Below are 17945 nucleotides of genomic sequence, written 5' to 3'. Positions count from 1 at the left end.
CCAGTCATCTAGCTGTGTTCGGAGATTTGTGTTTGTCCTTTGTCCTTCTTGTTCCTATTCTCTGGGGATTATTTTCGACCATTCTGCATATTTCTAAGGCTATGTTTGAGACTCCATACCTGCGAAGCGATTTTTTACTTATGAGTTTAGAATCAAATGTAAAATGGCCATTTCGTCAATTAAAATATCATCAGCACCGTAATAGTATGTTTTTTTTTTTTGTTTTTATTCCGCGATGAAATAAGTGTGGAGTGTTCCAGGGGTGAGGAGTGCGAATCACATCGCAAAATGACTTGCGCTTAAGGAAAATGGCAACCAAACTTGTGTTTGTGGGGATTGAGGTTGAACGCGTTTGCTTCGCGCAAAAATAAGTTTACAATAAGAATAACCCATTGGTTGCCACTGTGTCTAAAAAAACGTACACCAACAGATCGACTGCTAGACATTCACAATGCTAGTGAGGTGGTTCAATGAAATGGAACAGTTAACGAGAACCTGAAGCAATTTTAGAAAAAAGTGAGTCGCCAGCAACCTTTTGTAGTGTTTTTTGTCTCATGAATTTGATTACAGCAGATATATTTGGCAAATGTAAATGTAAACTGCGTTTATTTTTATAGGGCGAGGCTCGCCGCAAGCCGCAAGGCCTCTTGGCGAGGCTTGATGCTGCCTGCTATCTGCCCTAGAGGTCGAGACGACATTGTAGGCACTTCTGAGCCAGCGTGGGAAGCAAGAGTCATCTTATTCCTCCGATGACGTCATTTCCGCCACTTTTATTTTTTAACTCTCCTGCTCCCTTCGCTAGGCACGCAGCAATGACCGGGATTACGGTGCACTTCAGACTGATTTTACACACATGGAGTTAAGGGACCCACAAACTTTCACTCTTTTTCCGACTACAAAAACATTTTCAGCTTCTTAAAATCGAGCTGTCGTTTGGTTTTACAACATTGACCTTAGAAATATGATACTACATACTTGAAGATGCGAAGATGCCGTGCCCATGCGCCACATTTTGTTACTATATTTTGGATGAGAAAAAAACAACTCTAGATTCTCTCCAATCACGTCTTATACAGCTGCGTTTTGACTCTCTCTTAAAGCTCCAGCACGCTACCCAAGTGGACCAAGTGGCCCAAGTGGTCCCTTCCCAAGCGGACCGAGCGGCCCAAGCGGACCCTTCCCAAGTGGACCAAGCGGCCCAGGTGGCCCCAGTGGACCAAGCGGCCCAGGTGGCCCCAGTGGACCAAGAGGACCAAGCGGGCCATTTGGACCAGGAGGACCAAGAGGCCCAGGTGGTGCATTCGGACCAGGAGGCCCAGGGGGACCAAGAGGCCCAAGTGGTCCATTCGGCCCCGGTGGCCCAAGCGGACCAGGAGGACCAAGCGGACCTAGGGGACCTGGCGCTCCAGGTGACCTATTGACGTTCATTTCGTTTACGTTTCCTAGAATTTTGATTTATATATGGCTTACATCAATTTTATTCAAATTGCCCGATAAAAGTATCAGATTGTGACCAATAATTTTTTGAGCGCTTGGTGTTTTCTTTTAGCTCCTGCACGATACCCAAGTGGTCCTAGTGGGCCAAGCGGACCCTTCCCTAGCGGACCAAGCGGCCCAAGCGGACCTTACCCAAGCGGACCAAGTGGTCCAAGCGGACCAAGAGGACCAAGTGGACCATTAGGAGCAGGAGGCCCAGGAGGACCAAGGGGCCCAGGTGGTTTATTCGGTCCTGGTGGCCCAAGTGGACCAAGAGGACCAGGTGCCCCAGGTAATCTAGTGGCATTCATCTTGTGTAGATTTTATGTAATAATAATAATAATAATAATAATAATAACAATAATAATAATAATATTAATTTTTATTGATAGTCTTGAAATACAAATCAGTGGTAACAGGTCCGTCCAGGCCTTAATAGATTGTGGGACGTGACCCGGCAACGGCGTAAAAGAAAAACAACACAGGAAATCGGAATGTAAACATACATCACAACAACGACAAAAGAAACTACAACACACATCGAATGCACGAAAACAAAATGTAAACATTTCTAATACTGACAACGCAGCAGAAAAGAGCCAATACAATAAAATGAGGTAGCACAGTAACGATGACTAACACTTTGTACTCAGAAATTTTTTAACTCTCGTTTTGAGTTTATATTACGAAGTAGTGCTGTCAATTTGTTAAATATATCAGCAACATAAAATGACCGCTCTCTTTTTCCATATTTAGTGTATACTCTGGGGATCGCAAAATGTTCCCTGTCCCTTAGTGAACGCTGAGTTGTACGTGAAATTTTGAAAGGACTATTTCAGTAATGCTTTTCTCTGACACATCTCTCGAAGAGTGCTGCAAAACGAGGGAGATGTAAAAAAAGGAAGAGATTGTCAGATGGGATGTTGGTACCGTATGCTACAGATTTCAAAATTCCTTTTAGAATACTGTCAATTTTGTTTTGCCAACCCAAGGAACAGTTAGCATGCAGAGTAATACCGTAGCGCAGCACACCATAAGCCAGAGCATTTGCTATCATTTTTCGGGCTGTGAAAGGCAAAAATATTTTTGTTGAATAAAACAAACATGAATCACTACATAGTTTTTTAGCAATATGACAAAGATGGGAATTCCCGGAGAGATCACTATCAAAGAGTATTCCGAAATACTTGGTTGTACTAACATGGTTTATGAGTACACATCTACAATCAAGACAGCTCGATGAGTGCAGAAGAAAAGGAGTATCAAGAGCCTTGTGTTTAAGGAGACTACAGAAACACACAAGTTTTGTTTTATGTGTGTTTACTTTCATAAAGCTAGAATTGAACGAGTTTATCAACCGTGTAGCGTTTGTTTGTAACGCAGTCATTGCACTCGTACAATTTATGTGACACGATACCAACAAAGTATCATGTGATATTTATTTCTTATCGTTTTCGTTCATTTTGCATATTTAATTAGTAATAAAAGGGCCCTATTCGGACCAACAAACTTATTTCAGCTTTGTTCTTCCTTTTAGCTCCAGCACGATACCCAAGCGGTCCTAGTGGCCCAAGCGGACCCTTCCCAAGCGGACCAAGTGGCCCAAGCGGACCCTTCCCAAGTGGACCAAGCGGACCAGGCGGACCAAGAGGACCAAGTGGACCGGGAGGCCTAGGAGGACCAAGAGGCCCAGGTGGTCCGTTCGGAACAGGAGGACCAAGAGGCCCAGGTGGTCCATTCGGCCCCGGTGGCCCAAGCGGACCAAGAGGACCAAGTGGACCAAGGGGACCAGGCGCCCCAAGTAAGTTTATGGCGTTCACCTTGTGTACAATCGCTAATGTTAATTGATCTATCGTTTTCATTTATTTCAAGCATGTTAACTGGTAATGAATGTAGTCTGTTCCGACCAACAAGATTATTCGCGCGCTTTGTTCTCATTCTAGCTCCATCACGATACCCAAGCGGCCCTAGCGGCCCAAGCGGACCCTTCCCAAGTGGACCAACTGGCCCAAGCGGACCAAGAGGACCTAGTGGGCCTTTCGGACCAGGAGGCCCAGCAGGACCAAGAGGCCCAGGTGGTCCATTAGGACCAGGAGGCCCAGGAGGACCAAGAGGCCCAGGCGGTCCATTCGGTCCCGGTGGCCCAAGCGGACCAAGTGGACTAAGGGGACCAGGTGCCCCAGGTAATGAAAATGCATTAATCTTGTGTACATTTCCTAAAATATTTTCTTACTTTTCATTTTCATTTATTTCCAGTATATTAATTGGTAATAAAAGTGCTATATCCAGACTAACACAATTATTCTTCCACTTTGTTCTCGCGTTTAGCTCCAGCGCGATACCCAAGTGGACCAAGTGGGCCAAGTGGTCCCTTCCCAAGTGGACCAAGTGGCCCAAGCGGACCATTCCCAAGTGGACCAAGTGGCCCAAGCGGACCTAGAGGACCTAGTGGACCATTCGGACCCGGAGGCCCAGGAGGACCAAGAGGCCCAGGCGGTCCATCAGGACCAGGAGGCCCAGGAGGACCAAGAGGTCCAGGTGGTCCATTCGGCCCCGGTGGCCCAAGCGGACCAAGAGGACCAAGTGGACCAAGGGGACCAGGTGCCCCAGGTAAATAAAATGCATTAATCTTGTGTACATTTCCTAAAATATCTACTTACTTTTCATTTTCATTTATTTTCAGTATATTAACTGGTAATAAAAGTGACAGACCCAGACCAACAAAAGTGACAGACATCCAGACCAACAAAATTATTCTTCCACTTTGTTTTCGCGTTTAGCTCCAGCGCGATACCCAAGTGGACCAAGTGGCCCAAGTGGCCCCTTCCCAAGCGGACCAAGTGGCCCAAGCGGACCATTCCCAAGTGGACCAAGTGGCCTAAGTGGACCAAGAGGACCTAGTGGACCATTTGGACCAGGAGGCCCAGGAGGGCCAAGAGGCCCAGGGGGACCATTCGGCCCCGGTGGCCCAAGCGGACCAAGAGGACCAAGTGGACCCAGGGGACCAGGTGCCCCAGGTAATGAAAATGCATTAATCTTGTGTACATTTCCTAAAATATTTCCTTACTTTTCATTTTCACTTATTTCCAGTATGTTAATTGGTAATAAAAGTGCTATATCCAGACCAACAAAACTATTCTTCCACTTTATTCTCGCTTTTCGCTCCAGCACGATACCCAAGTGGACCAAGTGGCCCAAGTGGCCCCTTCCCAAGCGGACCAAGTGGCCCAAGCGGACCATTCCCAAGTGGACCAAGTGGCCCAAGCGGACCAAGAGGACCTAGTGGACCATTTGGACCAGGAGGCCCAGGAGGACCAAGAGGCCCAGGTGGTCCATTCGGCCCCGGTGGCCCAAGCGGACCAAGAGGACCAAGTGGACCAAGGGGACCAGGTGCCCCAGGTAATGAAACTGCATTAATCTCGTGTAGATTTCCTAAAATATTTCCTTTCTTTTCGTTTTCATTTCTTTCCAGTGTATTAATTGCTAATAAAAGTGCTATATCCAGACTAACAAAATTATTCTTCCACTGTTCTCGCGTTTAGCTCCAGCACGATACCCAAGTGGACCAAGTGGCCCAAGCGGTCCCTTCCCAAGCGGACCAAGTGGCCCAAGCGGACCATTCCCAAGTGGACCAAGTGGCCCAAGCGGACCAAGAGGACCTAGTGGACCATTCGGACCAGGAGGCCCAGGAGGACCAAGAGGCCCAGGTGGTCCATTCGGCCCCAGTGGCCCAAGCGGACCAAGAGGACCAAGTGGACCAAGGGGACCAGGTGCCCCAGGTAATGAAAATGCATTAATCTTGTGTAGATTTCCTAATATATTTCATTTCTTTTCGTTTTCATTTATTGCCAGTATATTAATTGCTAATAAAAGTGCTATATCCAGACTAACAAAATTATTCTTCCACTTTGTTCTCGCGTTTAGCTCCAGCACGATACCCAAGTGGACCAAGTGGCCCAAGCGGTCCCTTCCCAAGCGGACCAAGTGGCCCAAGCGGACCATTCCCAAGTGGACCAAGTGGCCCAAGCGGACCAAGAGGACCTAGTGGACCATTCGGACCAGGAGGCCCAGGAGGACCAAGAGGCCCAAGTGGTCCATTCGGCCCCGGTGGCCCAAGCGGACCAAGAGGACCAAGTGGCCCAAGCGGACCAAGAGGACCTAGTGGACCATTCGGACCAGGAGGACCAAGAGGCCCAGGTGGTCCATTCGGCCCAGGTGGCCCAAGCGGACCAAGTGGACCAAGGGGACCAGGTGCCCCAGGTAAAGAATATGCAGTTATCTTGTGTACATTTCCTAAGATATTTACTTTCTTTTCGTTTTCATTTATTTCCAGTATATTAAATGGTAATAAAACTGCTATATATAGACCAACAAAATTATTCTTCCACTTTGTTCTCGCGTTTAGCTCCAGCACGATACCCAAGCGGACCAAGTGGCCCGAGCGGACCGTTCCCAAGCGGACCAAGTGGTCCAAGTGGACCATTCCCAAGTGGACCAAGTGGCCCAAGCGGACCAAGAGGACCTAGTGGACCATTCGGACCAGGAGGCCCAGGAGGACCAAGAGGCCCAGGTGGTCCATTCGGCCCGGGTGGCCCAAGCGGACCAAGAGGACCAAGTGGACCAAGGGGACCAGGCGCCCCAGGTAAAGAAAATGCATTTATCTTGTGTAGGTTTCCTAAAATATTTCCTTTCTTTTCGTTTGCGTTTATTTCCAGCATATTAATTGGTAATATAAGTGCTATATCCAGACCAACAAAATTATTCTTCCACTTTGTTCTCGCGTTTAGCTCCAGCACGATACCCAAGTGGACCAAGTGGCCCGAGCGGACCGTTCCCAAGCGGACCAAGTGGTCCAAGTGGACCATTCCCAAGTGGCCCAAGTGGACCGAGAGGACCTAGTGGACCATTCGGACCAGGAGGCCCAGGAGGACCAAGAGGCCCAGGAGGACCAAGTGGCCCAAGTGGACCGAGAGGACCTAGTGGACCATTCGGACCAGGAGGCCCAGGAGGACCAAGAGGCCCAGGAGGACCAAGTGGCCCAAGCGGACCAAGAGGGCCAAGTGGACCAAGGGGACCAGGTGCCCCAGGTAATAAAGGGCCTTTATTTTGTGTACATTTTTTAATATTTATTAACCCATTATTTATATGATATCAGTATAAGAACTCGTAATAAAAGCATCATATTAGGACGAAGAAATGAATTGATGTGCTTTCTCCATTTTTAGCTCCAGCACGATACCCAAGCGGTCCAAGTGGCCCAAGCGGACCTTTCCCAAGCGGGCCAAGTGGCCCGAGCGGACCCTTCCCAAGTGGACCAAGTGGCCCAAGTGGACCAATTGGGCCATTCGGGCCTGGTGGACCAAGCGGACCAAGAGGACCAACTGGACCGTTCGGGCCAGGAGGCCCAGGCGGACCAAGAGGCCCAGGTGGCCCATTCGGCCCCGGAGGCCCAAGCGGACCTAGAGGACCAAGCGGGCCAAGAGGTCCTGGCGCTCCAGGTGATCTAGTGCATTGAATTTGTTTACATTTGGAGAATATTTTTAAACCTATTTGTTATTGACTACAGTAACAGTAATTATACATTAAAAAGCACTATTTCTTACATAACATATTTGTGCTTCGTTTTTTAAGCTCCTGCACGCTATCCAAGTGGCCCCAGTGGCCCAAGTGGACCTTTCCCAAGCGGACCAAGTGGCCCAAGCGGACCCTTCCCAAGTGGACCAAGTGGCCCAGGTGGACCAAGAGGACCAAGTGGGCCATTCGGGCCTGGTGGGCCAAGCGGACCGGGTGGTCCTAGCGGACCAAGAGGACCAAGCGGACCATTCGGACCAGGAGGCCCAGGCGGACCAAGGGGCCCAGGCGGTCCATTTGGCCCCAGAGGCCCAAGCGGACCTAGAGGACCAAGCGGCCCAAGGGGTCCTGGTGCTTCAGGTGATCTATTATAATAATAATAATAATAATGTATTTTATTTCCCATTCTGGTTGGTACAAAAAGGGAGGACGTCAGAACAAAAAGCTGCGGTTGCAGCTTTACGAGGTCCTGGCGCCCTAACACACTTTGGCGGGAAAGCAGCATTGGAAACACAACGAAAACACAAAAATGGACACTAAAACACAATAACGACTATTCACATTGTTGCACTCACCTTGAATGCATCAAAACAAATATTTTTAAAGTTGAATAAAGTTTCACCACAGATACAAAAACTCCAGGCACAAAAGGTAAAAATTATGCTGTCTGTAATATGATTTTTGCCAACATCCGATTTGATGTCCCATAGATGCTGATACCATTGGCTTCGAGTTTATTAAGTAAAGATGGTAATTACTATTTTAATGATGTAAAGCCGTAATTCGTACGAGGTATTGAAACGCTCCAAATTCCGCCATGACGTGTGACATATTTATGGTCTAGTTTTGCTAAGCCCGACAGTGCGAAAAGGAAAGAAATATTATGTTTTAATGCCATATTATATATCACCAGCAGGCGAAATTGGTACAAGTGGTCAATAGGAATGACGTTATATTTAAGAAAAAGCTCCCGAGAAGGGTGCAAGAAGGGTACATTTGCGATAATTCGAAGAACCATCTTTTGGGTTAGCAGTAGTTTTGTTATATTTTGTATCGTTGTTTGGCCCCAAACTAAATGACAATACACGTAGTGAGTGTAAATCAAAGAATAATATAAAAGTAATTTAACACCTGTTGGAAAGACATCCCGATTCTTACAAAGGAGACCAATAGATTTACGAACTTTTTGCTATTGACTTTGTTCACATTTAGGAAAACATTGATTTAAATCTGCTTTTGTGTTTATAGAAAACAGTAATAGTAACTGGGAAATAAAAAGGTATATTTCTAACAACTTTTTTCACGTTTCGTTTTCCTTTAAGCTCCTTCACGCTACCCAAGCGGCCCCAGTGGCCCAAGCGGACCTTTCCCAAGTGGACCAAGTGGCCCAAGCGGACCCTTCCCAAGTGGACCAAGCGGCCCAGGTGGCCCAAGCGGCCCAAGAGGACCAAGTGGTCCATTAGGGCCAGGTGGACCAAGAGGACCAGGGGGACCAAGGGGACCTGGCGCTCCAGGTGATCTAGTGGAATTAAGTTTTGAACACATTTCCTAATTTTTTCGATATGATAATTATTCTTTATTAAGGTATTGATTAAGAATGAAAGATTCACATTCTGACAAAAATATTTATCGCATGCTTCTGTTTTACATGTTAAGCACCAGCACGAATTCCAAGCGGCCCAAGTGGACCGAGTGGCCCAAGCGGACCCTTCCCAAGTGGACCAGGCGGGCCTCGTGGCCCAAGTGGACCAAGAGGACCAAGTGGTCCATTCGGCCCTGGTGGACCAAGTGGATTAGGTGGTCCTAGCGGACCTAGAGGGCCAGGAGGGCCATTCGGACCAGGAGGCCCGGGAGGACCAAGAGGTCCAGGTGGCCCATTCGGCCCTGGAGGCCCGAGCGGACCAAGAGGACCAAGTGGGCCTAGGGGACCTGGCGCGCCGGGTAATCATCAGAATTGATGTTTTGTAGATTTCCTAGAGTACTCAGTTATTATCTTTAGAATATATTTATTAGGCATTTGGAAAAACGTGGCCCATAATAGGGGGGAGCTTAGAGAATTATTCGCACTTTTTCTACTTTCTTAATTTAGCTCCAGCACGATATCCAAGTGGCCCAAGTGGCCCGAGCGGTCCTTTCCCAAGTGGACCAAGTGGCCCAAGCGGACCTTTCCCAAGTGGACCAGGTGGCCCCCGTGGCCCAAGTGGACCGAGAGGACCAAGTGGGCCATTCGGGCCTGGTGGACCAAGCGGACCAGGTGGTCCCAGCGGACCTAGGGGACCGAGTGGACCATTCGGACCAGGTGGCCCCGGAGGCCCAAGTGGGCCAAGAGGACCAAGTGGACCAAGAGGACCGGGCGCCCCAGGTAGGCCAGAATAGCGCCTTAGACTTATATTTACGACGTTGTTTAGTTAATTATGCATCGAAATATTTTTATATTATCATAAGAAATGACCGAACATTTCGTGATCACCTGAAGGAAAAGCATCGTGCGCGCGGCTGAACTACTTAATATTTATGTTCAACTTCAATCAGTTTCACAGCCTTGTGGGCTATTTTTATTAAATTATTTTGTATTAAAGGCTTAATAAATGCCGCATTAACTCTGGTGTGTCTGGTTTCTTTACCATTTAAGCTCCAGCCCGCTACCCTAGCGGTCCAAGTGGCCCAAGCGGACCGTTCCCAACTGGACCAAGCGGACCAAGTGGTCCCTTCGGCCCTGGTGGCCCAAGGGGGCCAGCTGGACCAAGCGGACCAAGGGGACCTACCGGACCATTCGGCCTTGGTGGCCCAGGAGGACCGAGAGGACCAGGCGGACCATTAGGACCTGGTGGCCCAGGAGGACCAAGAGGACCGGGAGCTCCATGTAATTCAAATAAATGCATTTTATATAAAGTGATTAACTTAAACTTAAATGGAACACGCAAATTATGTCATACGAGTTTTATCCTACTATAACTGTACAGGAGGCTCTGCGATGCATCTCGCAATAGTTGCACAAAGCTGGAGAAGACCATTTTTATATTTCTAAAGTCACAGCCTTTGTGCATTTTTGGTTATTTCGAAACGAAAGTTCACAATGTCATGTTTTTTTGTATTTACGGGTACTGCTTCAGTGGCGACATAGTTATGCTGCGTTATTTTTGGTTATTTCGAAACGAAAGTTCACAATGTCATGTTTTTTTGTATTTACGGGTACTGCTTCAGTGGCGACATAGTTATGCTGCGTTATGTAAATTCATATGATTTCTACCTTTCTGCTGAAATACATTGCTCATTGTATCACGTGTTATAACCACTAAGGAGGAGATGCAATGTAAGGATGTTTAAAAAACAATACTCACTTGTTTTATTAATATGTCTATATGAACTAAAATATTTTATATTGTTACATACTTATGACGAACTAATTAGCCACTGACGTCGGCCTAACTTGCTCAAAATCAGAAAGTGGTGGCATATTTACTGCGCATTACTATAGATATGTTGCGACTACTCCATCATTTACCTAGTCATTTTTTTTTGGTTCAATTGTCATGATCACTTCACCTTAAAAGCGTGATTTCCAAGCAAAACTAAGATAACAAAGAAAATGTGTTAATTAAGGAAGTAAAGCAAATGCTCGGAAGTCTTATGGCACGTAATTTGTTTAAAGAAAGCAGCTGTTAAAATAAAATCATCTTTTTTTATATAATTTTGAGATTCGTGTTGCCCTAAGGCAAAATCATTTGTAAGTTAACAAAACCTCGTTAATTTACTAAAAATAAAACATATTTTGAGTAACAAAATACTCTAAAATGATACTCATTTTTGCTATAACGTTTGTAAACTTAGTGAGCGAATGACTTTTTTTAATTACATAAATATAACATCTTACAAAATGTATCTTTTAAATTTGTTTTGTGCAAATGCTTTGCGTGACTTTGTCTGCGCCTCTACGGTTTTTATATGTGCTGGAATATATATACATAAATGTTTTTATATATTAATAATCAAAAAGATTTTGTGTCTGCACAATATGAAACTGACATAAGAATGGGACCAAACAAATTTAACAAGAACAAACAGAATGATGTTCACCATGAGAGCTGAAGTCTTGCAAAATCGCGTGCGTAAATTTAGTATAAATTAGTTTTTAAACGCTATAAACCATATTCGGTATCAAACAGTAGTCAGCCAATATACCAAAATGAACTGCCTGGCCAGTTAAGTAAACATAGCGAGAAAAAAAGACAACACTTCGAACAAGGGCGAGAGAAGCGACCAGCAGCTACATAACTAAACTTATTGCCAAAGTTGTGAAATACGTAAACATAATGACTTGTCGAATACTCAGTTCACTTATTTTGCTTGCTACTATATCAGTCATCATTATTGGCAAAATAAAATTAAAGCATATTTACGATTGGAGAACTTCTTTCCTGCAGAATAAAACTAATCCGTTAGGGCAGTGTGATCAATTTGCCACATCATTTATGTAACACTTGTCAGTCGCTGTAAGATTGAAGCACACTCTTCTTGGTGGCATGTTGTTTTGACGCGCGCTGCCTTGTAAGGGCTGTTTTGTCAACGTTGAGCACAAGTCCAGCTATTTGAACGTGCGTCGTTTCGACAGTGCATTGGTGGTTTGTTGTCTTAACGCGTACTAATCTGTCGCGTTCTACCCATATTCTTCTAGAATATTTCGATATTGTAGATTAGTAGGCTCTTGTTTTATTAGCTTTATTACACAAATAGTTTTATATTGCAAATCCGGTTCAACTGGAATGTTGTTCCTATCTAATTCAAGCTCCAGCGCGCTACCCAAGTGGACCAAGTGGACCAAGTGGTCCCTTCCCAAGCGGACCAAGTGGCCCAAGCGGACCCTTCCCAAGTGGACCAAGCGGCCCAGGTGGCCCAAGCGGACCGAGAGGACCAAGTGGGCCATTTGGACCTGGTGGACCAGGCGGACCGAGGGGACCAAGCGGACCAGGTGGTCCTAGCGGCCCAAGCGGACCAAGGGGACCAAGCGGACCATTCGGACCAAGGGGACCAAGCGGACCATTCGGACCAGGTGGCCCTGGCGGCCCAAGCGGACCAAGGGGACCAAGCGGACCGTTTGGGCCAGGGGGTCCTGGCGGCCCAAGCGGACCAAGGGGACCAAGCGGACCATTCGGACCAGGTGGTCCTGGCGGCCCAAGCGGACCAAGGGGACCAAGCGGACCATTCGGACCAGGTGGCCCTGGCGGACCTAAGGGACCTAGTGGACCATCTGGACCAGGTAAGCCAGGAGGTCCCGATTGCCCCAGTGGATGATTCAGGTTGCAGAAATACTTAGTAACTAAAAATTATTGTTTTAGGTGGACCTTTCGGACCTAGTGGACCGGGCGGACCTAGAGGACCAGGTGGACCAGGCGGACCAGGCGCGCCTCGCGCCCCGGGCGCTCCATTCGGCGGAAAGCCTCTAGGAGTTGTATTGCCCGTCCCAAGACCAGCAGGGCCGCAATCTGGTCTGGCACTACCAGGAGCTCAATTTACCTTCGGAAAGGCTACGGGAGTGTTTGTTCCTCCTACCACTACGGTTGTAGGCGTCGTTCCTGGAGTGCAGCGAACCTTTGGATTCACAAGCGTTGGACCTGCTAAGACTACTGTTCTGGGGCCATCCCTGCAGTTTGTTACCCACACTGTTGGCGGTGCGACCATAAAGACTGGTGGAATTCCATCGACTGTGATCGGACTTACGGGACCTGGTGTGCAGTATACTTCACCGGCTAAAACGCCTGGACAGCCACAAGGGAAACCACTTGACTTCACACTTGTCTTGAAAGAACTAAAGGCGACCAGGTACCTTTCCTGGCTTCAGAAGTCAGGAGCACTCCAGTATATCAACGATGGAGGTGAGTTTATTCTTTGAATATTGTGGAGTTCAGAGCAAAATAGTTTTTGCTGATAAACAGCGAAACGTAACTCCTAAACGTGTTGATCTAAAATTAATGAAAAAAGCTATTTTTTCTATTTCGAGCACGAAAGGAAACATCCCGCATGTTGTTTTTTGTTTTTTATATAAATAACCCTTCATATACCGATCATCGTCCCATCATTGGAACGTTTCTAAACTGCCGAAATTGTTTATACATTTGAAGGTTGAGGCTCGTAGTTTTTATTAAGTAATATTATTTATTCGACCTTTTGCCTATTTGAGATTCTCAAAATATTTTAAAGCTTTGTCCACGTTAGTCACATGACAGTTTATTTGTCTCTATTAATGTATTGAAATAGTACCTCATACCAATTCTAGCTTTCTCTCTCTCTCTTTCTCTGCCTCGTTCTTTTTATCACTTTTTCTCTTCCCCTCTTTCGTGTGTAAGCAGTTTTTTTTTAAATCTTTATTAAAGATTCTGACAGCCCCTGTCCAGCTTTTGGACAAGTGCTTACTGATTCCTATTAAAACCCAGTGCGGAACTGCGGACATTTTTTAAGGACAAATTGAGGACGTTTTGATTTTAGTTTTGCTTGATATCTTTAAATCCCTCAGGGAAAATTAAGAAAAAACAATTCATAAACGCAAGTAAAGAGAAAAACCAAGGCGAACTAAAACATAGTAGATAAAAAAATGTTCGTAAATTGAGTAAAAGGAACGACGAACATGCGGATTCATTTAAGATTATTCTTTGTACTTAAGGGCAAAAAAGCTGCGAAAGGTAACCAAGTACCAAATGCAATATGTTATAATATGTAACAAAAGACAACTGTTCTGCTGTTTATCCTCAAACAATACGTTGAGGCTTTAAGGTTGCAAACATAATGATTCTAAAAGAGAGTACAAAGGAGAAGTGTCAAAATAGGATGCAGGTTTCTGCTGGAGCTCTTTGACCATAGAGCAGTTTTCTCCTTATCATGTTTTTATTTGAAATGATTATTATCAACGGAAGTGAATTCTGGGTCCACCTTCTCTGGGTTTCTTAATCCTTTTTCATGACTATTTTATTTTGTTAATTTGTGTTGCAGTTTAGTGATCGCTCAATATTATGCGCAAGTATCTTGAGGAAGTACGGCTACTCTTTTTTTGTTACAGGATTCTACACCATTTTTGTGCCAAGTGACGAAGCCATCGGGCAGATTTCTGGCCAACTCCTTTCTAAGCTCGAGAGAGACACCGTGTTGCTGAGGCAACTGGTTCTGTACCACATCGTGGTCGGAGACGTCTCGATCGACAACGACAGTGTCTACCCAACATTAGACGAGGGCTCTGGATTGCGCTTCAATAAGTACTTCAATGGAAAGGTAAATATGTGGACAACCTGCCCCAGAATTTATTTTAATGTAAACATTGGCAATGCTAAACGCGGCATGACATCAATTTACGTTCACGTCAAAGTGTAGTTTTGGATATTTCCCATCAACGCGCAACTACGTTTGCAAAGTGTTATCTTGAAGTCATGAACGCTTCAAAGGCGAGCGTTTATTTAATGCTTCGGATTCAACAGACCGCAAAAATGACCATAATATATGCTACTGGAGACACGAACCGGTGTGGATAAAATACTTTTTCTGGCCTGTCGGACTGAGTAACGTAATCTACTATTATCTTCTAACACGACGACTGCGCTCGAAAGCTGTTGTGATACCCTAGCTCTACGTGGCCTGAGATCGCAGTTATTTTTGGCACATAGGTTACCACATTTCAACAGTTTGTATCATTTCAAGGCAATAGCAGTTGCGATGTACATAAGTGTTTCCATTTGCATATATTGGTATCCACGATAATAAAACACAAATCAAATCTCTAAAGAAATGTACAAAGCGTCCCATATAACACTCCCACCTGAAGGAACGTTTGCGCTATAATAACATGATGACTAATAACGCTCTTCAAATGGCGCCTATACGTTTGCTGTAAGACACACCGATGTCTGAACTAACATCTTCCAAAATACTGTGCAGGTCGTCACTGCCTCCGGTGGAGTTATCGGCACAAGGAAGCAACAAGGCAACTTTGTCTTCTACACTGTCGACCGAGTTCTTCACCGCCCTGGAGGAAGCATCCTTGACGTCGTCCACCAGTCCATCCTCCTGCCCAAGTTGGACGAGGCAATCAAGTTCGCTGGACTCGAGGAATACCTCTCCGGTACGCCAAATGAGTACTGCGCCGTAATTCCTACCGTTAAATCTATTAAACTGACGGCCAATGTAAGAGTCCATCTTTCATCTGAGCCCGTTAAAAAACAAAGGCCCGTAAGTGGCAGTTGTTTCCTTCGAAAATGTCACTTTCCCAAAGGTCTGTCGTACTGGAGTTTATGGAAATGGCCTTTTCAAGTAAAACTACTCCCCGTAGGACTTCGATGTGCGTTGTTAGCGTCAATTAGGATTGTACAACCCCTAACTAGTACGGGAGATAATAATCGCGCGAATTGGGTACTCATACAATTTGGTATTTGTATTTTGGTCTGACATAACCACTCGGTGAGGAACGTAGAGTAGATGTTTAGTGGCAATGCAAACGTAAACAATTTTCCCCGCTTTGGTGACTTGCAGGAGCCGGTCCGTACACCCTCTTCGCGCCCAGTGACAAGGCCTTCAAGAACGCCGTGGGAATGGAGAATGTTCTTCGCGACAGGGAAGCCCTAAAAGGTACGCCGACTTTTACCAGGACGGTGGTAAAACGAAAACTACTGAGACAAGAAAGGAGCGACAAAGGTTGCTTTATATCTTTGACGGTAAACTTGCAAAGCTATGAGCTACATTTGCCGGTTTTTGGAAAGCCTCGTCGGATAGAGACAGCCATCCGCCTTTCGTCCACTTCAGTCATGCACCTAAACAATATCTAAACATGCTGGTGATAATATACTGAAAACAAAGTAACGGACAGTTCAAACTGCGTTTTGAGAATCTCTATCGAGATTACTTTCAAAAGCCCGACTTAAATGTGAGTACTTAGACTGACCGATTATGCAACTGTTTCAGCCCTGCTGCTCCGTCATATCGTCCTCGGCACCGTGTACAGCGCCGGTGTTCAAGAAAACCAAGTTCTTAAGACGGTTGGAGGACTGGACCTCACAATGAGAATCATCCCTGGTAATTATGATTCACTTTCCTCACGCTTTCACTACTCCGGGTTATTATTTTGCCTAAAGTCATATTAATTGATCTCGGCTGAATGTCACTAATTTATTAAGCATATAAGGTCGCCAACTTAAGGAACTCACTTTAATATTTAATTATTAGCTATTAAATTTTTTATATCATTACGATGTTTTTCAACATACATATAATTATCTAATGCCAGAAACAAAATCTGGCAGTCACAGTTACAGCTTATAATTCTCGGATAGTTAAAACAAATATTAGTCATATTTCAGTATGATTCTAAAATATTGGGATAAATCATTTGTAAAGCACCGACCACGAGATCACTCTAGTGAACAGTAAAAAAGTAAGAGTTTTCCTTAACGAGAAGGCGGCATGTTTATTCCCGTCTTTAAAAAAAAAAATAACGAAGGAGAACGGAACGTTGCGTAAAACATCAAGAGCAAAGTCTAAGCACCACTGATTGTCGTCTGTTGTTTCTTTCCCTTCGAATCCGCAGAATGCATCACAGTCAACGGTGTAAACGTCAACAACCCCGATAACGTGGCGTCCAACGGAGTCATCCACGTCATCGATCATTTCCTGTAGGAAAACCATAGGCGATGCGTGCCGCGCTTCTTTCATGTAAATGTTTCACCAATTTTTGTCGCAGTCTCGAAAATAAAAGCGACTCTGGCACGCATTCAGCGCGACGACTCAGTCTTCCTCTCTTGCCGCCTTGTTTTCTCCAGTCACGGACAGCTCAAGAAATACAGGGCGGTGCATTTTTTATATTCTTGCTTCGTGTTTCGTTTCTTCTGCGTTTCTAGTGGCTAAATGGTGAGTTTTAGTATTGCCTATCCGAACGAACGCAAACATTGTCATAGCCTCCTTTATACTCACAAAGCCTGGCAGTTCGACGACGGAGCCATAGAGTGCCCGGTCGCGGATCTGGAGCGCGAGGATCTGGTAGCACAGAGCATTAAAGAGCTATTTCTCGGGGAACCTGGACGTCAGCACACAGCTTTTGCAGTGGTGAGGACCCGAAACACACTTGTTCGCTCGGGAGAAGTGTGTTTCGGTGTCTCGCCGCAGCGGGGCGCCAGTCACGTGGCTCTCCTCTCATCCGTTGTCTGTCGCTCCACCTTTTCCATTTCGGCAGCCCCTTCTCATGGCGATCTGCAAGGCTTTGTAAGTATATAGGAGGCTAGGGCACTGTGCGTATGTTTTAGCACTCCGTGGTTCACACCGTGCGTGCTCGGAGCCCGAACTGCGATCTTGGATTGGCTTGTGGCGATGACGCGCAAGCGCAGCGTGGAGCAAGCAACGCTACTGCAGCGCTTGCGTTTCTTCTTATAAACGTGTTACTAAACCTTTCCAATTTCCCACTCTCGTTTTATGGTTGCGAAGCGATTATAAGAATATCTGGGCTTGTCATGCCCCGATTTTCTTAGGCTATCACTCAGAGAGTGTTAACGCGTTCTATTAGGTATAAATCGGATATCGATACTCTACTTCAAAACTCGTAAAACGCCGTTGGATGCAAGCAAAATAATGCACTGTAGTAAGAAAATAAGAGTTCCACCGGGGCGACAAGTACTGCAGATGCTAAGCCGGCGAATTATATTTCCTTTGGAATGCAGCAACGTAGTACATTTAATTATACTAATGGTTTTCTAATCAAATACTAAACAAATTACATTTCAAATAGCACTGCGGAGATTCGCCAACAACGTGTGAGGCTCTTGGCACTGTTAATAAAACACTGAGCAAAGATATCGAGTAGTGACGAAGCACGAGAGGGGAAGAATATGGCAGATGTATATATATGTATGCGCCCCACACCGTAAGCAGTA

At 45.6% G+C, this 17945-nt stretch overlaps 1 protein-coding gene across 1 annotated transcript in view; it reads left to right on the top strand.

Annotated features, from left to right (window-relative positions):
* LOC115323521 (collagen alpha-1(I) chain) overlaps positions 1–16792 on the top strand; it is a 35769-nt gene extending 18977 nt beyond the window's left edge. Inside the window, exons 15-26 of the mRNA XM_040498436.2 lie at positions 5656–5727; positions 6420–6554; positions 7210–7338; positions 8803–8835; positions 9230–9382; positions 11936–12304; positions 12384–12920; positions 14099–14307; positions 14968–15151; positions 15559–15654; positions 15988–16098; positions 16610–16792. Coding sequence (XP_040354370.1) covers positions 5656–5727; positions 6420–6554; positions 7210–7338; positions 8803–8835; positions 9230–9382; positions 11936–12304; positions 12384–12920; positions 14099–14307; positions 14968–15151; positions 15559–15654; positions 15988–16098; positions 16610–16698 — 2117 coding nt within the window. The 3' untranslated portion in view covers positions 16699–16792. The remainder of the gene's footprint in view (positions 1–5655; positions 5728–6419; positions 6555–7209; positions 7339–8802; positions 8836–9229; positions 9383–11935; positions 12305–12383; positions 12921–14098; positions 14308–14967; positions 15152–15558; positions 15655–15987; positions 16099–16609) is intronic.
* Positions 16793–17945: the final 1153 nt, after the last annotated feature.

The sequence above is a fragment of the Ixodes scapularis genome, unplaced genomic scaffold, assembly GCF_016920785.2.
Source record: "Ixodes scapularis isolate PalLabHiFi unplaced genomic scaffold, ASM1692078v2 PGA_scaffold2__306_contigs__length_199485367, whole genome shotgun sequence".
Taxonomy (NCBI): domain Eukaryota; kingdom Metazoa; phylum Arthropoda; class Arachnida; order Ixodida; family Ixodidae; genus Ixodes; species Ixodes scapularis.
The sequence above is the reverse complement of the archived record's forward strand: the minus strand, read 5'-3'. Positions and strand labels throughout refer to the sequence as shown.